This window comes from Oncorhynchus clarkii, chromosome 20 (genome assembly GCF_045791955.1).
Source record: "Oncorhynchus clarkii lewisi isolate Uvic-CL-2024 chromosome 20, UVic_Ocla_1.0, whole genome shotgun sequence".
NCBI lineage: Eukaryota > Metazoa > Chordata > Actinopteri > Salmoniformes > Salmonidae > Oncorhynchus > Oncorhynchus clarkii.
In genome coordinates, this window is record NC_092166.1 from 16,607,485 (window position 1) to 16,623,849 (window position 16,365).

The 16,365-nt window shown below is 44.4% G+C and overlaps 1 protein-coding gene across 3 annotated transcripts in view; it reads left to right on the forward strand.

Annotated features, from left to right (window-relative positions):
• LOC139376018 (period circadian protein homolog 2-like) overlaps window positions 1–15,944 on the forward strand; it is a 28,840-nt gene extending 12,896 nt beyond the window's left edge. For 2 of the 3 annotated variants that reach the window (XM_071118070.1, XM_071118071.1), the window contains exons 9-20: window positions 508–614; window positions 744–897; window positions 1,097–1,391; window positions 1,524–1,632; window positions 1,904–2,096; window positions 2,934–3,052; window positions 6,740–7,006; window positions 8,172–9,178; window positions 12,972–13,191; window positions 13,510–13,678; window positions 14,744–14,894; window positions 15,151–15,944. In XM_071118070.1, coding sequence (XP_070974171.1) covers window positions 508–614; window positions 744–897; window positions 1,097–1,391; window positions 1,524–1,632; window positions 1,904–2,096; window positions 2,934–3,052; window positions 6,740–7,006; window positions 8,172–9,178; window positions 12,972–13,191; window positions 13,510–13,678; window positions 14,744–14,894; window positions 15,151–15,330 — 2,971 coding nt within the window. In that variant the 3' untranslated portion in view covers window positions 15,331–15,944. Of the gene's footprint in view, window positions 1–507; window positions 615–743; window positions 898–1,096; window positions 1,392–1,520; window positions 1,633–1,903; window positions 2,097–2,933; window positions 3,053–6,739; window positions 7,007–8,171; window positions 9,179–12,971; window positions 13,192–13,509; window positions 13,679–14,743; window positions 14,895–15,150 lie in introns of all 3 variants that reach the window. The other variant, XM_071118069.1, reaches the window with a different exon arrangement.
• Window positions 15,945–16,365: the final 421 nt, after the last annotated feature.

Genomic DNA, 16,365 nt, shown 5'->3' on the forward strand with positions numbered 1-16,365 from the left:
TGAATGGGGGCGTGTTCGGCCCTCCTTTTCTTGTAGTCCACAATCATGTCCTTTGTCTTGATCACGTTGAGGGAGAGGTTGTTATCCTGGCACCACACGGCCAGGTCTCTGACTTCCTCCCTATAGGCTGTCTCATTGTTGTCGGTGATCAGGCCTACCACTGTTGTGTCGTTTGCTAACTTAATGATGGTGTTGGAGTCACGCGTTGTGGGTGAACAGGCAGTAAAGGAGGACAAACACCCCTGAGGGTCCCCGGAGTTGAGGATCAGCGTAGCAGATGTATTGTTGCCTACCCTTACCACCTGGTGACGGCCTGTCAGGAAGTCCAGGATCCAGTTGCAGATTGAGGTGTGTAGTCCCAGGGTCCTTTTTTATACCATTCCACTGATTGCGCTCCAGCCATTACCACGAGCCTGTCCTTCCCAATTAAGGTACCACCAACCTCCTGGGGTAGTAATACTGTACACTGATTCATGATGTCATTGTGTGTGTGTGTGTGTGTTCCAGGGCTGTTCCTCTCCTTGGTTACCTCCCCCAGGATCTGATTGGCACCCCAGTCCTTCTTCTCATGCACCCCAATGACAGGCAGAGCATGTTGGCCATTCACAAGAGGAGTAAGTAAAACTAGAACAACACATGAACAATTATTACATCACTGGGTTGCATACAAAACAAATGGAATGTCCCTTTACAGCATATTTTAGTGACATTTATATTCCCTTTTCTCTCTCTCCTATCCATAGTCCTTCAGTATGCCGGCCAGCCGTTCGACTACTCCTCCATCAGGTTTTGCACACGGAATGGAGAGTACGCCATCATCGACACCAGCTGGTCCAGCTTTGTCAATCCCTGGACCTGTAAGGTCTCTTTCATCATCGGGAGGCACACAGTCCGCATGTGAGTGTCTGCCTAGCACAATGTTTTCCTATCTTGGAACATTTTTAGTATCTTGGCACTTCTCCCTGCTCAGCACTTTTTTTATGTTACAGTATCTTGGCATAATTTTTTTAAATGGCAAAAAAATATTTTTTTATGCTGTGTCTATTGTTCTAGAAATTACTGCTAATAATGATAATATGGTTGTTTCCACTGGAAGGGGCCCGGTGAATGAGGATGTGTTCGAGGCCCCGCTCCCTGCCCTCATGGAGACTAAGATCATGGACTCTGAAGTCCAGGAGATCACTGAGCAGATCCACAGACTGCTACTGCAGCCGGTTCACAGCACTAGCTCCAGTGGGTACGTGGGAAGCAACGACCACCATGCAGCATCCCAGGGAATGACCAGCGAGAGCAACACACATTCAACCAGAGACATCAACATCAACAGCAATGGTAGCAGCCCAAGCAGGACACGCATCGAGGAGGAGGGGGAGAGCAGCTGGGCCAAACCTGTGAGTACCCTTCTACTTCTGTTTTACCTGTCTATCTCTTTCTCGCTCTCACTTTTCCCAGTCTATTTCTCCCTCCCCTCTTTCTCTCTCTCTCCATGATAGTGAGCATGTCTCTTCTCTCCTCCTCAGCAGAGGTCATTTGAGGGGATCTGTAAAGGTATCCACCTCCAGAACAGTCAGGAACAACAAATCTACAAAGCCTCCTCCTCAGCCAGGTCTGAGACCAAGAAGAACCCTGGCAGTAAGTCACACAAGACAACCAAAACAGAAATATTTACAATCTGCAGGAAAAATACTTTTTGAGATATGTGCATTTGTGTGTGCATTTGGTCATGTAAAGTGGGGAGTGGATGTGTGTGGATGTACAGATATGAATGCGTGTTTATGTGTTGAGCGAGATGTATATGTGTGTGTTTAATACATGCGTGATGTTAAATGGGTGTAGTCTGGTGTAAACATAATGTTCATATTCATGCCCATTCCAGTCCTGACCGTTACCCTCTCCCTAGCAGAGTTCCTCCAGAAGAGTCCCGCGGCGGTGCGTCTGAAGGACACTGCAGCCCCCGTGGCACCTCTGAGCTGGAGGGACAGTGGGGCCACCCCCCTGGAGAACTGCAGGCCTGCAGTACAGGAGGAGCAGCTGGCCGTCAACGACCAGGCGGTCTACTCCTACCAACAGATCAGCTGTCTGGACAACGTCATCAGGTCAGCTTCTAACTAGTCACTTATTTATTAATCTTGCTCATCATTTATCTGTACATCACAGGAGGTTGGTGGCACCTTAATTTGACGGGCTCGTGGTAATGACTGGAGCGGAATCAGTGGAATGGTATCAAATACGTCAAACTCATGGTTTCCAGGTGTTTGATGCCATTCCATTCGCTCTGTTCCTGACATTATTATTAGCCGTCCTTCTCTCACCAGCCTCCTGTGCTGAACATCTCTCTTGTCATTAGGCAGTCATCTGTCTATTCATTTAGTTTGTCTTTTATGGGGGAAAATAATTATAGGTAGTATTTCTGGGTAGCTATGTGGGAAGGAGAGTGGTAGTGTAACAGTTTTCTTGACTTGAAGGAGAGGCGGACCAAAATGCAGCGTCGTTTCTATTCATGGTTCTTTAATAAAGAACTATACATGAATAGACTAACAAAACAATAAACGTGCGAAAACCTAAACAGCCCTATCTGGTGCAAACACAGAGACAGGAACAATCACCCACAAAACCCTACACCAAACAGGCTACCTAAATATGGTTCCCAATCAGAGACAATGACTAACACCTGCCTCTGATTGAGAACCATATCAGGCCAAACATAGAAATAGACAAACTAGACATGTAACATAGAATGCCCACTCAGATCACACCCTGACCAAACAAAACATAGAAACATACAAAGCAAACTATGGTCAGGGTGTGACAGGTAGGTACTACGTAGCTGCTATTTAAACTTACTGCTACCCAATTTCATGGTAGTTACATCATGGGCTATTGTTTTTGATGAAGATAGAAAGTTAAGCGGCCTCTCCTGTGTCTCTTGACAGATATCTAGAGGGCTGTAACATTCCCATCGCTAGGAAGAGGAAGTGCCACTCTTCTGACAACACTTCCTCAGACGAGGACAAGCAGAAAGGAGGGGACAACCGCATGCAGATATCTGAAGGTACCTTGTACCAACGTTCTACTAACGTTTTACTCCATTACAGCTTCACAGCTTTACTCCATTACTTACAATAAAACATGTACAACTCTTGACTACAGTATGGTTGGTATGATGTTGCATGAAACCTATATTGCAAGTGACTTTTCCTACACCGCTATCCATTTCTACCAGTCATTGAATGCACCATGAATTGAATTGCCCGTCATCATTAAATCTCAGACTGGATACACAGTTTGAATTTCCTTAATTTCTTCATTCAAATTGAAGATACCTGTGGGATGAATTCAATTCAAACCAAATAATACTGCTAGATTAATAGGCACGGATACCTTTATTAGATATGGTGTGACAACGTTGGTAATACATTGGTTGGGAAACATCACTGCAGATTCCATCTGGCTCCACCGATCGCCAGGGAATCAGAACGGATGAACACATACCAATTTATCAAAAGATCAATACTTATTATGTACAAATAAATCAAATATAATATTTATACCTCTTAATTTATAAAGAGGTCATCTTTTAGTTCATGCCAAATCTCTGTTGGACAGGTTAACCAACTGAATCAGACAGCCAAATTCTCTCTCTCTCTCTCTCTCAATTCAATTCAAGGGGCTGTATTGGCATGGGAAACATGTGTTAACATTGCCAAAGCAAGTGAGGTAGATAATATACAAAAATGAAATAAACAATAAAAATTAACAGTAAACATTACACATACAGAAGTTTCAAAACAATAAAGACATTACAAATGTCATATTATATATATTAAAGTTAAAGTACACAAGGGAAAATAAATAAGCATAAATATGGGTTGTATTTACAATGGTGTTTGTTCTTCACTGGTTGCCCTTTTCTTGTGGTAACAGGTCACAAATCTTGCTGCTGTGATGGCACTCTGTGGAATTTCACCCAGTAGATATGGGAGTTCGAATTCTTTGTTGATCTGTATAATCTGAGGGAAATACAGTGCCTTGCGAAAGTATTCGGCCCCCTTGAACTTTGCGACCTTTTGCCACTTTTCAGGCTTCAAACATAAAGATATAAAACTGTATTTTTTTGTGAAGAATCAACAACAAGTGGGACACAATCATGAAGTGGAACGACATTTATTGGATATTTCAAACTTTTTTAACAAATCAAAAACTGAAAAATTGGGGGTGCAAAATTATTCAGCCCCCTTAAGTTAATACTTTGTAGCGCCACCTTTTGCTGCGATTACAGCTGTAAGTCGCTTGGGGTATGTCTCTATCAGTTTTGCACATCGAGAGACTGAAATGTTTTCCCATTCCTCCTTGCAAAACAGCTCGAGCTCAGTGAGGTTGGATGGAGAGCATTTGTGAACAGCAGTTTTCAGTTCTTTCCACAGATTCTCGATTGGATTCAGGTCTGGACTTTGACTTGGCCATTCTAACACCTGGATATGTTTATTTTTGAACCATTCCATTGTAGATTTTGCTTTATGTTTTGGATCATTGTCTTTTTGGAAGACAAATCTCCGTCCCAGTCTCAGGTCTTTTGCAGACTCCATCAGGTTTTCTTCCAGAATGGTCCTGTATTTGGCTCCATCCATCTTCCCATCAATTTTAACCATATTCCCTGTCCCTGCTGAAGAAAAGCAGGCCCAAACCATGATGCTGCCACCACCATGTTTGACAGTGGGGATGGTGTGCTTTTACGCCAAACATAACGTTTTGCATTGTTGCCAAAAAGTTCAATTTTGGTTTCATCTGACCAGAGCACCTTCTTCCACATGTTTGGTGTGTCTCCCAGGTGGCTTGTGGCAAACTTTAAACAACACTTTTTATGGATATCTTTAAGAAATGGCTTTCTTCTTGCCACTCTTCCATAAAGGCCAGATTTGTGCAATATACAACTGATTGTTGTCCTATGGACAGAGTCTCCCACCTCAGCTGTAGATCTCTGCAGTTCATCCAGAGTGATCATGGGCCTCTTGGCTGCATCTCTGATCAGTCTTCTCCTTGTATGAGCTGAAAGTTTAGAGAGACGGCCAGGTCTTGGTAGATTTGCAGTGGTCTGATACTCCTTCCATTTCAATATTATCGCTTGCACAGTGCTCCTTGGGATGTTTAAAGCTTGGGAAATCTTTTTGTATCCAAATCCGGCTTTAAACTTCTTCACAACAGTATCTCGGACCTGCCTGGTGTGTTCCTTGTTCTTCATGATGCTCCCTGCGCTTTTAACGGACCTCTGAGACTATCACAGTGCAGGTGCATTTATACGGAGACTTGATTACACACAGGTGGATTGTATTTATCATCATTAGTCATTTAGGTCAACATTGGATCATTCAGAGATCCTCACTAAACTTCTGGAGAGAGTTTGCTGCACTGAAAGTAAAGGGGCTGAATAATTTTGCACGCCCAATTTTTCAGTTTTTGATTTGTTAAAAAAGTTTGAAATATCCAATAAATGTCGTTCCACTTCATGATTGTGTCCCACTTGTTGTTGATTCTTCACAAAAAAATACAGTTTTATATCTTTATGTTTGAAGCCTGAAATGTGGCAAAAGGTCGCAAAGTTCAAGGGGGCCGAATACTTTCGCAAGGCACTGTATGTGTCTCTAATATGGTCATACATTGGGCAGAAGGTTAGGAAGTGCAGTTCAGTTTCCACCTAATTTTGTGGGCAGTGTGCACATAGCCTGTCTTCTCTTGACAGCCAGGTCTGCCTACAGCGACCTCTCTCAATAGCAAGGCTATGCTCACTGAGTCTGTACATAGTCAAAGCTTTCCTTAAGTTTGGGTCAGTCACAGTAGTCAGGTATTCTGCCACTGCGTACTCTCTCTCTCTCTATAATCCACGATTATGGGACTTAATATGTGACTCTCCTAGTCACCCTCTCTCAGTCTCTCCCTGTCACCCTGGCAGACCCTGCACTATTTAAGGCTCAGCCTGGTTTAACCGCTGTGGATGACATCATCGCATACAAAAAGACTGAGGCTACGACCACAGCCTCAGGGGTAGTGGGCTCCTCCTCCCTGGCAGCCCTCGCCGTGCCACTGTGCAGCAAAACCGAGAGTGTGGTGTCAATAACAAGCCAGTGTAGCTACAGTAGCACCATCGTGCATGTAGGAGACAAGAAACTGCAGCCCGAGTCAGGTATACACTACATGGACTCGTTCTCTGGTCTTTTGCTCTTTTTTGTGGTGGTGGGTTCTGTGTGTGTGTGTGTGTGTGTGTGTGTGTGTGTGTGTGTGTGTGTGTGTGTCTACGTGTGTGTCTACGTGTGTGTCTCCGTGGGTATAGATGTAGCTAGATGTTGTGTACTGAATGTTATCGCACACCATTGGTGCAGTATCATGTCTGTACTCTGAGGTCATGCATCTTCCAGAAGATACATATGCCATGCATAACCTCGCTTCCCAGAATCCCAGAGATTCACACTCGTCTGGTTCCACGAGACTATACCATGATGTATGATATACAGTAGATGACCCTAGCACACACTGGCATCCTGCATGTATCTTCCTATCTGCTTCTTTGTAACGTATATCACTGTAATGTATATCACTGTATATATGTATATCAATGTTGCTGAGGGTATCACAGCTCTCTTTATGACCTGAACAGTTGGATGTTTTATGTATATATTGTATCTAACTTGTACATCCATGGCTGTCTGCTGGAACTAGTGTTTCTCTATCTGTTTTCTCCATACAGAGATCATTGAGGATGTATCTGGTGGTGGGGAGGCGGTGGAGCGGGTCAGCCAGACTCCTGGGCCTCCTCCTAGTGCTGTTTCACCTTCCAGCCTGCAGAGGGAGACCTATAAAAAGCTGGGTCTGACCAAGCAGGTCCTAGCAACCCACACTCAGAGAGAGCAGCAGGCCTTCCTGTGTCGCTTCAGGGAGCTTCAGGGAGTCCAGGTCTTCCAGGCGAACTGTTCCCAATACCTGGAGCGCCAGAAGGGACAAGGTGCCACTGATGGTAGAGTGCAGCAGCGAACACGCTTTACACACAATACAGTACAATACAATACAGTACAATACAATACATTACAATACAGCACAGTACAATACAATACATTACAATACAATACGTTACATTACAATACAAAACAATAAATTACACACAATACAGTACAATACAATACAGTACAATACAATACATTACAATACATTACAATACAGTACAGTACAATACAATACATTACAATACAATATGTTACATTACAATACAAAACAATAAATTACACACAATACAGTACAGTACAATACAATACATTACAATACAGTACAGTACAATACAATACATTACAATACAATACGTTACATTACAATACAAAACAATAAATTACACACAATACAGTACAATACAGTACAATACAGTACAATACAATACAATACAATACGTTACATTATGTTACATTACAATACATTACAATACATTACAATACGTTACATTACAATACATTACAATACATTACAATACATTACAATACAATACAATATGTTACAGTACAATACAAAACAATAAATTACACACAATACATTACATTACAATACAATACAATACAATACAACACATTACAGTACATTACAATACAGTACAATACAATACATTACAATACAGTACAGTACAATACAATACATTACAATACAATACGTTACATTACAATACAAAACAATAAATTACACACAATACAGTACAATACAATACAGTACAATACATTACAATACAATACATTACAATACAATACAATACGTTACAATACGTTACATTATGTTACATTACAATACATTACAATACATTACAATACGTTACATTACAATACATTACAATACATTACAATACAATACAATATGTTACATTACAATACAAAACAATAAATTACACACAATACAGCACAATACAATACATTACAATACATTACAATACAATACATTACAATACAATACAACACATTACAGTACATTACAATACAGTACAATACAATACAAACTCAATATAGCTTGTAGACATAGGCTAGTACAATTCAACACAGACACACACAGTACCTTAATGCTTTCATACACTCAACTTCTCACAGTCAAATACATAATGTAATCTAACCTTCTTTTTCTCTCTTCCCCCGCTCTTTCCCCCTCTCCAGCTGTGCCCACTGTGCGCCCATGCAGGCAGGCCGAACCCGCTGCCCGTAGAAGTGGACGCAACAAGAAAACCAAGTCCAAGTGGGTAAAACAGAACGAGTTGTCCGATAGTTCTTTGTCCCATAGGAAGAGACAGCAGCAGCCCCGACCCCACCTCCTCAATCAGGGCCTCAACCAGACCTCCTGGTCCCCCCCCAACTCCTCCCAGTCCACCTTGCCGCCCCTGGCCTACCCCAACATATTGCCAGCCTTCCCTCTCCAGGTCTACCCCGGGGTGGGCACCATGGCTGGAACCATGCCTACCAGCCTTGAGAATTCAATGCCAGGCTTCGGCGACAGTCAGTGCAACCAGAATCCCCAGTGCCCGGCACCAAACATCCAGCCCTCCCCCTTCTCTACTCCCATGGTGACCCCTGTGGTGGCTCTGGTTCTCCCCAACTACATGTTCCCTCAAATGGGGAGCGGGGCTCCAGGACAGCAGCCTTTTTACCAGGTCGAGACGGCAGGATACTCCTCCCAGCCACAGCCCTTCCTCCCACAGACATCCCTCACCTTCCCTGCCCAGGGTCCCTTCCTGGCACAGCCGCAGCCTTTCCCCCTTCAGACATCTCTTCCCTTCCCACCACAGTCATCCTCCACCAGCCAGGCCCAGTTCCCGGGCCAGAACCCTTTAGCCCCCCAGACAGGCTTCCCAATTCCCACCAAGCCTTTCTCTTCCATGGCCATGGAGCCCCCCAGGCCTTCTGGGGAAACCACCCAGTCTCGGGGCTCCACACCTGGGTCCATGGACAGCAGGGTCCAAGTGCCCTCCCCTCCAGTGTTCCAGTCACCATGCAGCTCACCCCTGCAGCTCAACTTACTGCAGCTGGAGGAGACACCATGCTCCCTGGAGAGGCAGCACAGCATGGTGGTAGCACCCTCCAGTGGTGATCCCCCGGGGAATAACACCTTCCGCGATAAGGGAAGGAGTGTGGTCTGCCAAGCCATGGAGAAGATCACGCTTCAGCAGGTAGGACATAACCCTTTTCGTTGTCTTTCCCCCTACTGTCTTCTCTTTCTTTAGCTTTTTGCCTCTCTCCCTCCCATGTTTCTATTTTCTATAGTTTTATCCAACCCCCTGTCCTACAATCTAAGCTAGATGCCCTCAACGCACACAAATTATCAAGGAACCCACCAGGTACAACCCTAAATACATAAACATGGTTACCCTTATAGATATTATCCTGACAAACTTGCCCTCCAAATACACCTCTGCTGTTTTCAATCAGGATCTCAGCGATCACTGCCTCACTGCCTGCATCCACTATGGGTCCGCGGTCAAACGACCTCCACTCATCACTGTCAAACGCTCCCTAGAACACTTCTGCGAGCAGTCCTTTCTAATCGACCTGGTCTGGGCATCCTGAAAGGATATTGACCTCATCCCGTCAGTAGAGGATGCCTGGTGGTTCTTTAAAAGTAATTTCCTTAACATATTAAATAAGCATGCCCCTTTCAAAAAATGTAGAACTAAGAACAGATATAGCCCTTGGTTCACTCCAGACCTGACTGCCCTTGACCTGCACAAAAACATCCTGTGGCGGATTGCACTAGCATCGAATAGTCCCCACGATATGCAACTTTTCAGGGAAGTCAGGAACCAATACACGCAGTCAGTTAGGAAAGCAAAGGATAGCGTTTTCCAACAGAAATTTGCATCCTGTAGCTCTAACTCCAAAAAGTTTTGGAACACTGTAAAGCCCATGGAGAATAAGAGCACCTCCTCCCAGCTGCCCACTGCACTGAGGCTAGCAAACACTGTCACCACCGATAAATCCACGATAATCGAGAATTTCAATAAGCATTTCTCTACGGCTGGCCATGCTTTCCTCCTGGCTACCCCAACCCCGGCCAACAGCTCCGCACCCCTCGCAGCTACTTGCCCAAGCCTCCCCAGCTTCTCCTTCACCCAAATCCAGATAGCAGATGTTCTGAAAGAGCTGCCAAACCTGGACCCGTACAAATCAGCTTGGCTAAACAATCTGGACCCTCTCTTTCTAAAATGATCCGCTGCCATTGTTGCAACCCCTATTACCGGTCTGTTCAACGTCTCTTTTGTATCGTCTGAGATCCCTAAAGATTGGAAAGCTGCCGCGGTCATCCCCCTCTTCAAAGGGGGTGACAGTCTCGACCCAAACTGTTACAGACCTATGTTCATCCTGCCGTGCCTTTCTAAAGTCTTCGAAAGCCAAGTTATTAAGCCATTTCGAATCCCACCGTACCTTCTCCACTGTGCAATCCGGTTTCCGAGCTGGTCACGGGTGCACCTCAGCCACGCTCAAGGTACTAAACGATATCATAAAAAAATCAGTGCTGTGCAGCTGTCTTCATCGACCTGGCTAAGGCTTTCGACTATGTCAATCACCGTATTCATATCGGCAGACTCAACAGCCTTGGTTTCTCAAATGACTACCTCGCCTGGTTCACCAACTACTTCTCAGATAGAGTTCAGTATGTCAAATCGGAGGGCCTGTTGTCCGGACCTCTGGGGGTACCACAATGTTCAGTTATCGGGCTGACTCTTTTCTCTGTATATATCAACGATGTCGCTCTTGCTGCGGGTGATTCCCTGATACACCTCTACGCAAATGACACCATTCTTTATAGATCTCGCCCTTCTTTGGACACTGTGTTAACAAACCTCCAAACGAGCTTCAATGCCATACAACACTCCTTCTGTGGCCTCCAACTGCTCTTAAATGCTAGTTAAACTTAATGCATGCTCTTTAACCAATCGCTGCCCCCCCCCCTCCCCTCAACTAGCATCAGTACTCTGGACGGTTCTGACAAGTACAAATGTCTGGCTGTCTGGTCTGGTGTCTGGCTAGACTGTAAACTCTCCTTCCAGACTCATATTAAACATCTCCAATCCAAAATCGGCTTCCTATTTCACAACAAATCCTCCTTCACTCACGCTGCCAAACATACCCTCGTAAAACTGACTATCCTACATGTCCTCGACTTTGGCGATGTCATTTACAAAATAGCCCCCAACACTCTACTTAGCAAACTGGATGCAGTCTATCACAGTGCTATTCCACCACTGCGACCTGTCTGCTCTCGTCGGCTGGCCCTCGCTACATATTCGTCCAGACCCACTGGCTCCAGGTCATCTATACATTTTTGCTAGGTAAAGCTCCGTCTTATCTCAGCTCACTGGTTACCATAGCAACACCACCCGTAGCACGCGCTCCAGCAGGTATATCTCACTGATCATCCCCAAAGCCAACACCTCCTTAGGCCGCCTTTCCTTCCAGTTCTCTGCTGCGAATGACTGGAACAAATTGCAAAAATAGCTGAAGTTGGAGACATATCTCCCTCACTAACTTTAAGCATCAGCTATCTGAGCAGCTTACCGATCGCTGCACCTGTAAATAGCCCATCCAATCTACCTACCTCATCCCCATATTGTTTTTATTTACTTTTTTGCTCTTTTGCACACCAGTATTTCTACTTGCACATCATCATCTGCACATCTATCACTCCAGTGTTAATGTGCTAAATTGTAATTACTTCGCTACTATTGTCTATTTATTGCCTTACCTCCTCACTCCATTTGCACACTCTGTATATAGACTTTTTCTATTGTGTTATTGACTGTACGCTTGTTTATTCCATGTGTAACTCTGTGTTGTTGTTTGTGTCGCACTACTTCCCTTTATCTTGGCCAGGTTGCAGTTGGAAATGAGAACTTGTTCTCAAATGGCCTACCTGGTTAAATAAAGGTGAAATAAAAACATTGTAATAAAAAATAACAGAGTGGGTGTGAGGTTATAATGTAATGTAATGCAGTAATGTTGAGATTCCCTAGAATCGCAGCAACACTACGAAAGTGTTGTTTTTAGCCTGGAGGTGTTAGGCTAGGGTTAGGATGTATAAAAGGCTGCTTAATCCGTAAGGTATTAAGTCAATCCTATATTGTCTTCAGCTGGCAGCCAAGTGGCGTTCCGGCACATAGGCTATAGATTCATTTGACATTTTCCTCAATATTTATTTTTATTTTTTTTAATTTTATCCCTTTTTCGTGGTATCCAATTGTTGTAGTAGCTACTATCTTGTCTCATCGCTACAACTCCCGTACAGGCTTGGGAGAGACGAAGGTTGAAAGTCATGCGTCCTCCGATACACAACCCAACCAAGCCGCACTGCTTCTTAACACAGCACGCATCCAACCCGGAAGCCAGCCGCACCAATGCGCCGGAGGAAACACCGTGCACCTGGCCACCTTGGCTAAAATAAAAATGGTATTCATCTGACTCTGGGGAAGTAGATAAAGGGCCTCATTGCCAAAATCCTGAAGTATCCCTTTAAATCCCAGCTCTGTCTGCTCTGCAGGTTGATGTTTATTGTTATGAATGTTGCCCTTGAGGCAGAGCTGAGAAATTTCCGCTAGATGGGCCAGCTGCAAGTCAAAATCGGCTATATCGTAAAAATTAATTCGAAAAAAGATGACTTTTGGCATAAAGGTAAATCAAATTTTGCCAACGTGTCAGGAGAAGTATGGCTGGATTGGTGTGGCTTCACTAAACTTCCAGTTCCTCCATTGTGAAAATGCACAAAATAAAAGTTACCGTAGTTACTGTAAAACGGGTCTCTGCTGGATTAATATTTCAGGACAATATGGTTGAGGTGCCTCTCAGATCATGATATGGAGTTAAAGGAGCGGAGAAAGAAAGGATGGGACTGATTAAAGAAAAAAGAGACCAATACGACTTGAGTGGACCTTCTGTTTGTTGACCTTTCCTTTGACCTCTGTCTTGCAGGTGAGTTCGCCAGGCGACGGTAATCCTAGCGACATGCTTGACATCCTGCTCCATTCAGACTCTCACTCAGCCACCTCAGGGTCCATGGGTTCAAGGTCTAATGACTGTGGAACCTCAGCTAGAACGTCTAACAGTGGAAGGTCTAATAATAGCAGGACTTCGGGATGTAGAAAGTCAGCTAGTGGAACGTCAACTAGTGGTGAATCTGGCAATGGCACAGGTCTGTACACACACCTACCCTAGACCTTTTGTACGTTTGTAAGACATTTGATCCTATCCCAGTCACTTCCACTGTACCAAACTTAACTCCTGTAACCGTATAGAGGGGTTTTTCCCATCTAAAACTGTAAAACCTATTATTAGGCATATTTTCTGAACAAGACTGGCAGGGACAATAACAAACATATGACAGAAGGACATGGCAGCAAGACATTACATTCAACCATTTGTTGCTTCATGTATAAAGCACTTGAGACTAGAACTCTGGTGATTCAAAAGTAAAATATCCTAACTCTGTTTTGTTATTCTCCCCCCCAAGTATACAGCAGCCACACCAGCAAAAAGATCAGAAACTACTATGGCAGCGTGGATTCCTCCCGGAACAGCAGCCAGAAGGTCAAAGGGCACTCCACCGGCTGCGATAGTGGGAGAAGCAGTAGTATCATGGAGGTGCGGCCAATGGAGATGGAGCAGGGCCAACATGACAAGTATGTACTGCAGGACCCGCTGTGTTTGGTCACCCCCAACACTGACAACAAGGTCATGTTGACCTATCAGGGTTCCCGAGTGGCGCAGCGGTCTGAGGCACTGCATCTCAGTTAGTAGAGGCATCACTACAGACCCTGTTTTGATTCCAGGCCGTATCACAACCAGCAATGATTGGGAGTCACATAGGGCAGCGCACAATTGGCCCAGCGTCGTCCTGGTTTGGCCGGGGTAGGCCGTCATTGTAAATAAGAATTTGTTCTTAACTGACTTGCCTACTTAAAAAAAGGTTAAATAAATAATAATAAAACATCTGGTGCCCTCGCGGTGAGTTGGAGGAGACAGGAGAGAGGCAGCTCGCAATGTGCCCTGGAGTAAGAGAAAGTTGTCTGTGGATGCAGATCTGGGGTCAGTTTGGGATTTGGGATGGGGGAGGATAAACTGATCCTAGATCTGTGACTACAGGCAACTTCTACCCAGGGCATGATGAGTGGCTGTGAATGCTGGGGTTTTAAATATTTGTTGGATATTTTTTGGTAGGCCATAAGAAAATGTTTAGATGGGACACAGCACTCTAGACCTTTGGGAAATACTTTCCTAGTACATTGCACTGTACACCCTTGTTGTTTCCCACTCCCTTCCCATATTCACCTGGCATGCTGAATTAGAATTGATAATTTGTGTTAAAAGCTTTGCTAATATTAAAGTAAAATTGCAGTTCTGACTTATGTCCACCAGATGGGGCTTTCACACAAAGACCCACAGTTGTTAGACAAGGTGGATTGAGAGGAAATGTGTGGTTTCTTAAACTCTCCAGGTACCAGACACCCAATCTAGTTAACCATGAAGATCAATTATATCAAATTGTCATCTGATACCCATGACTCCCTCATACCAAATACACATTTTTCAACCACTAACCAGACCTACCTTTCCTGACACCCTAATGCCCAATACCCAATTACCTGTATGTCCAATAGTATTCTTACTGTTTGAGTATATTTTCCCTGGTGACATAGGTCCCATGGTTCAGAATACTGAGTGTGTATGTCCCTTGGCCTACTCAGGGGCATCGAGAGGTTGCTCAGAGAGGACAGAGAGAGGCTGCGTGGGATGCAGAAGAGTCAGCCGTGCTTCACTGGGGAGCAGCAGAGGGAACTGGTAGAGGTCTACCCCTGGATGAGGAGTGGAGGGCTGCCCAAGGTCATGGACGTCAATGTGAGCTCTCCCTTTCTCTTTACGGCTCTCTCGCTCTATTGCTTTCTCTTTTAACGCTCTCTCTCTTTTTCTTCCTCTCTCTTTCCTCCCTCTCTCTTTTTCACAATCACTCTGTCTTCCTTTCTTTTTCTCTTTCTCCTTCTTTCACTCTCTCTTACTCTCTCTCTTTTATACTATGGGCAGTCATTCACGTTTGTCAAAAGCAAGTCTAACATTAACTAACAGAAATGTGTGTGTGTGTTGTTGTTTTGTTTAGGACTGTGTGTGCTTTGAGGAGGATGCTCCAGAGGCAGTGATGTCTGAGGAGCAGCCTGACCTAGACATGGGAGACACAGGGACTGAGACAGGCGAGGTCAGCCCCTCCAGGAAGCCCTGCGAGGAGCCCTTAAACACAGACACCTGCCCTTGTCCCTCTTCTGGCCTTGGATCATCATAGCCACATCCACACCCTGAATCCACCCTCAGCTGTTGATTGTAACATCAGCACTTCCTCCCAAGACTCGTTCTCAAGCGACATCAATTATTGACCGGGTCCCACCCTCAGACCAACAGCTGTCCCTGACCAGGGAATTACCATATTGGACTATCTAGTACTGCATGTGTCCTGCTGGTGGTACACACCTTTTCTACAACCAGCTAAACCATATGGAAACTCTGCTACAGCCTGAGAGACCAACGGCCCACCTGGTCAATTCATTTTCTGTGTGTGAATGTGTGAGAGAGAGAAAAAGAAGATGAGATTGAGGTTAGGCAGGTAACCTAGCGGTGGGCAGGTAGCCTAGCGGTGGGCAGCTAGCCTAGCACTCGGCCAGTAACCGAAGGTCGCTGGTTTGTATCGGCGAGCCGACTAGGTGAAAAATCTATCGAGGTGCCTTTGAGCAAGGCACTTAACCCTAATTCCTTTTGTAAGTCACTCTGGATACGAGCGTCTGCTAAATTACTAAAATGTCAAATGGGTGAGTTCCAGTGTGTGCAAAACACTGTTCTTTCAATTCCATCCATCTCTTTTCCTGTGTTGTTTCACTGATTAAAAGTAATGCTTTCACTGAAGTTTAAGACTAATAGTCTTGTTTTTGTGTTGATGGTAGCCAAGAATATGTAGTGGACTTGCTGTTTTTCAACTGTCTCTCAATATGAGAAAAATATATATAATTTGAAGCATCGGTAAATGGTTGGTGAAATGTTTTTTTACCCCCAATGGTTTCAAAGAGATACTCTATTTTTATACCAGAGAATAATATATGCTAGGAAAGCATATGTACAGTATATGTGTTTCTATGTTCTGAGTCTCACAATATAAATATAGGAAGAAACCAGCATAAGAGAACTAGGACCAATATACGTGTGTTTACGGTGTGTTTACTGACATATTCAATCACTCCCTATCTCAGTCTGTTGTCCCCACATGCTTCAAGATGGCCACCATTGTTCCTGTACCCAAGAAGGCAAAGATAACTGAACTAAATGACTA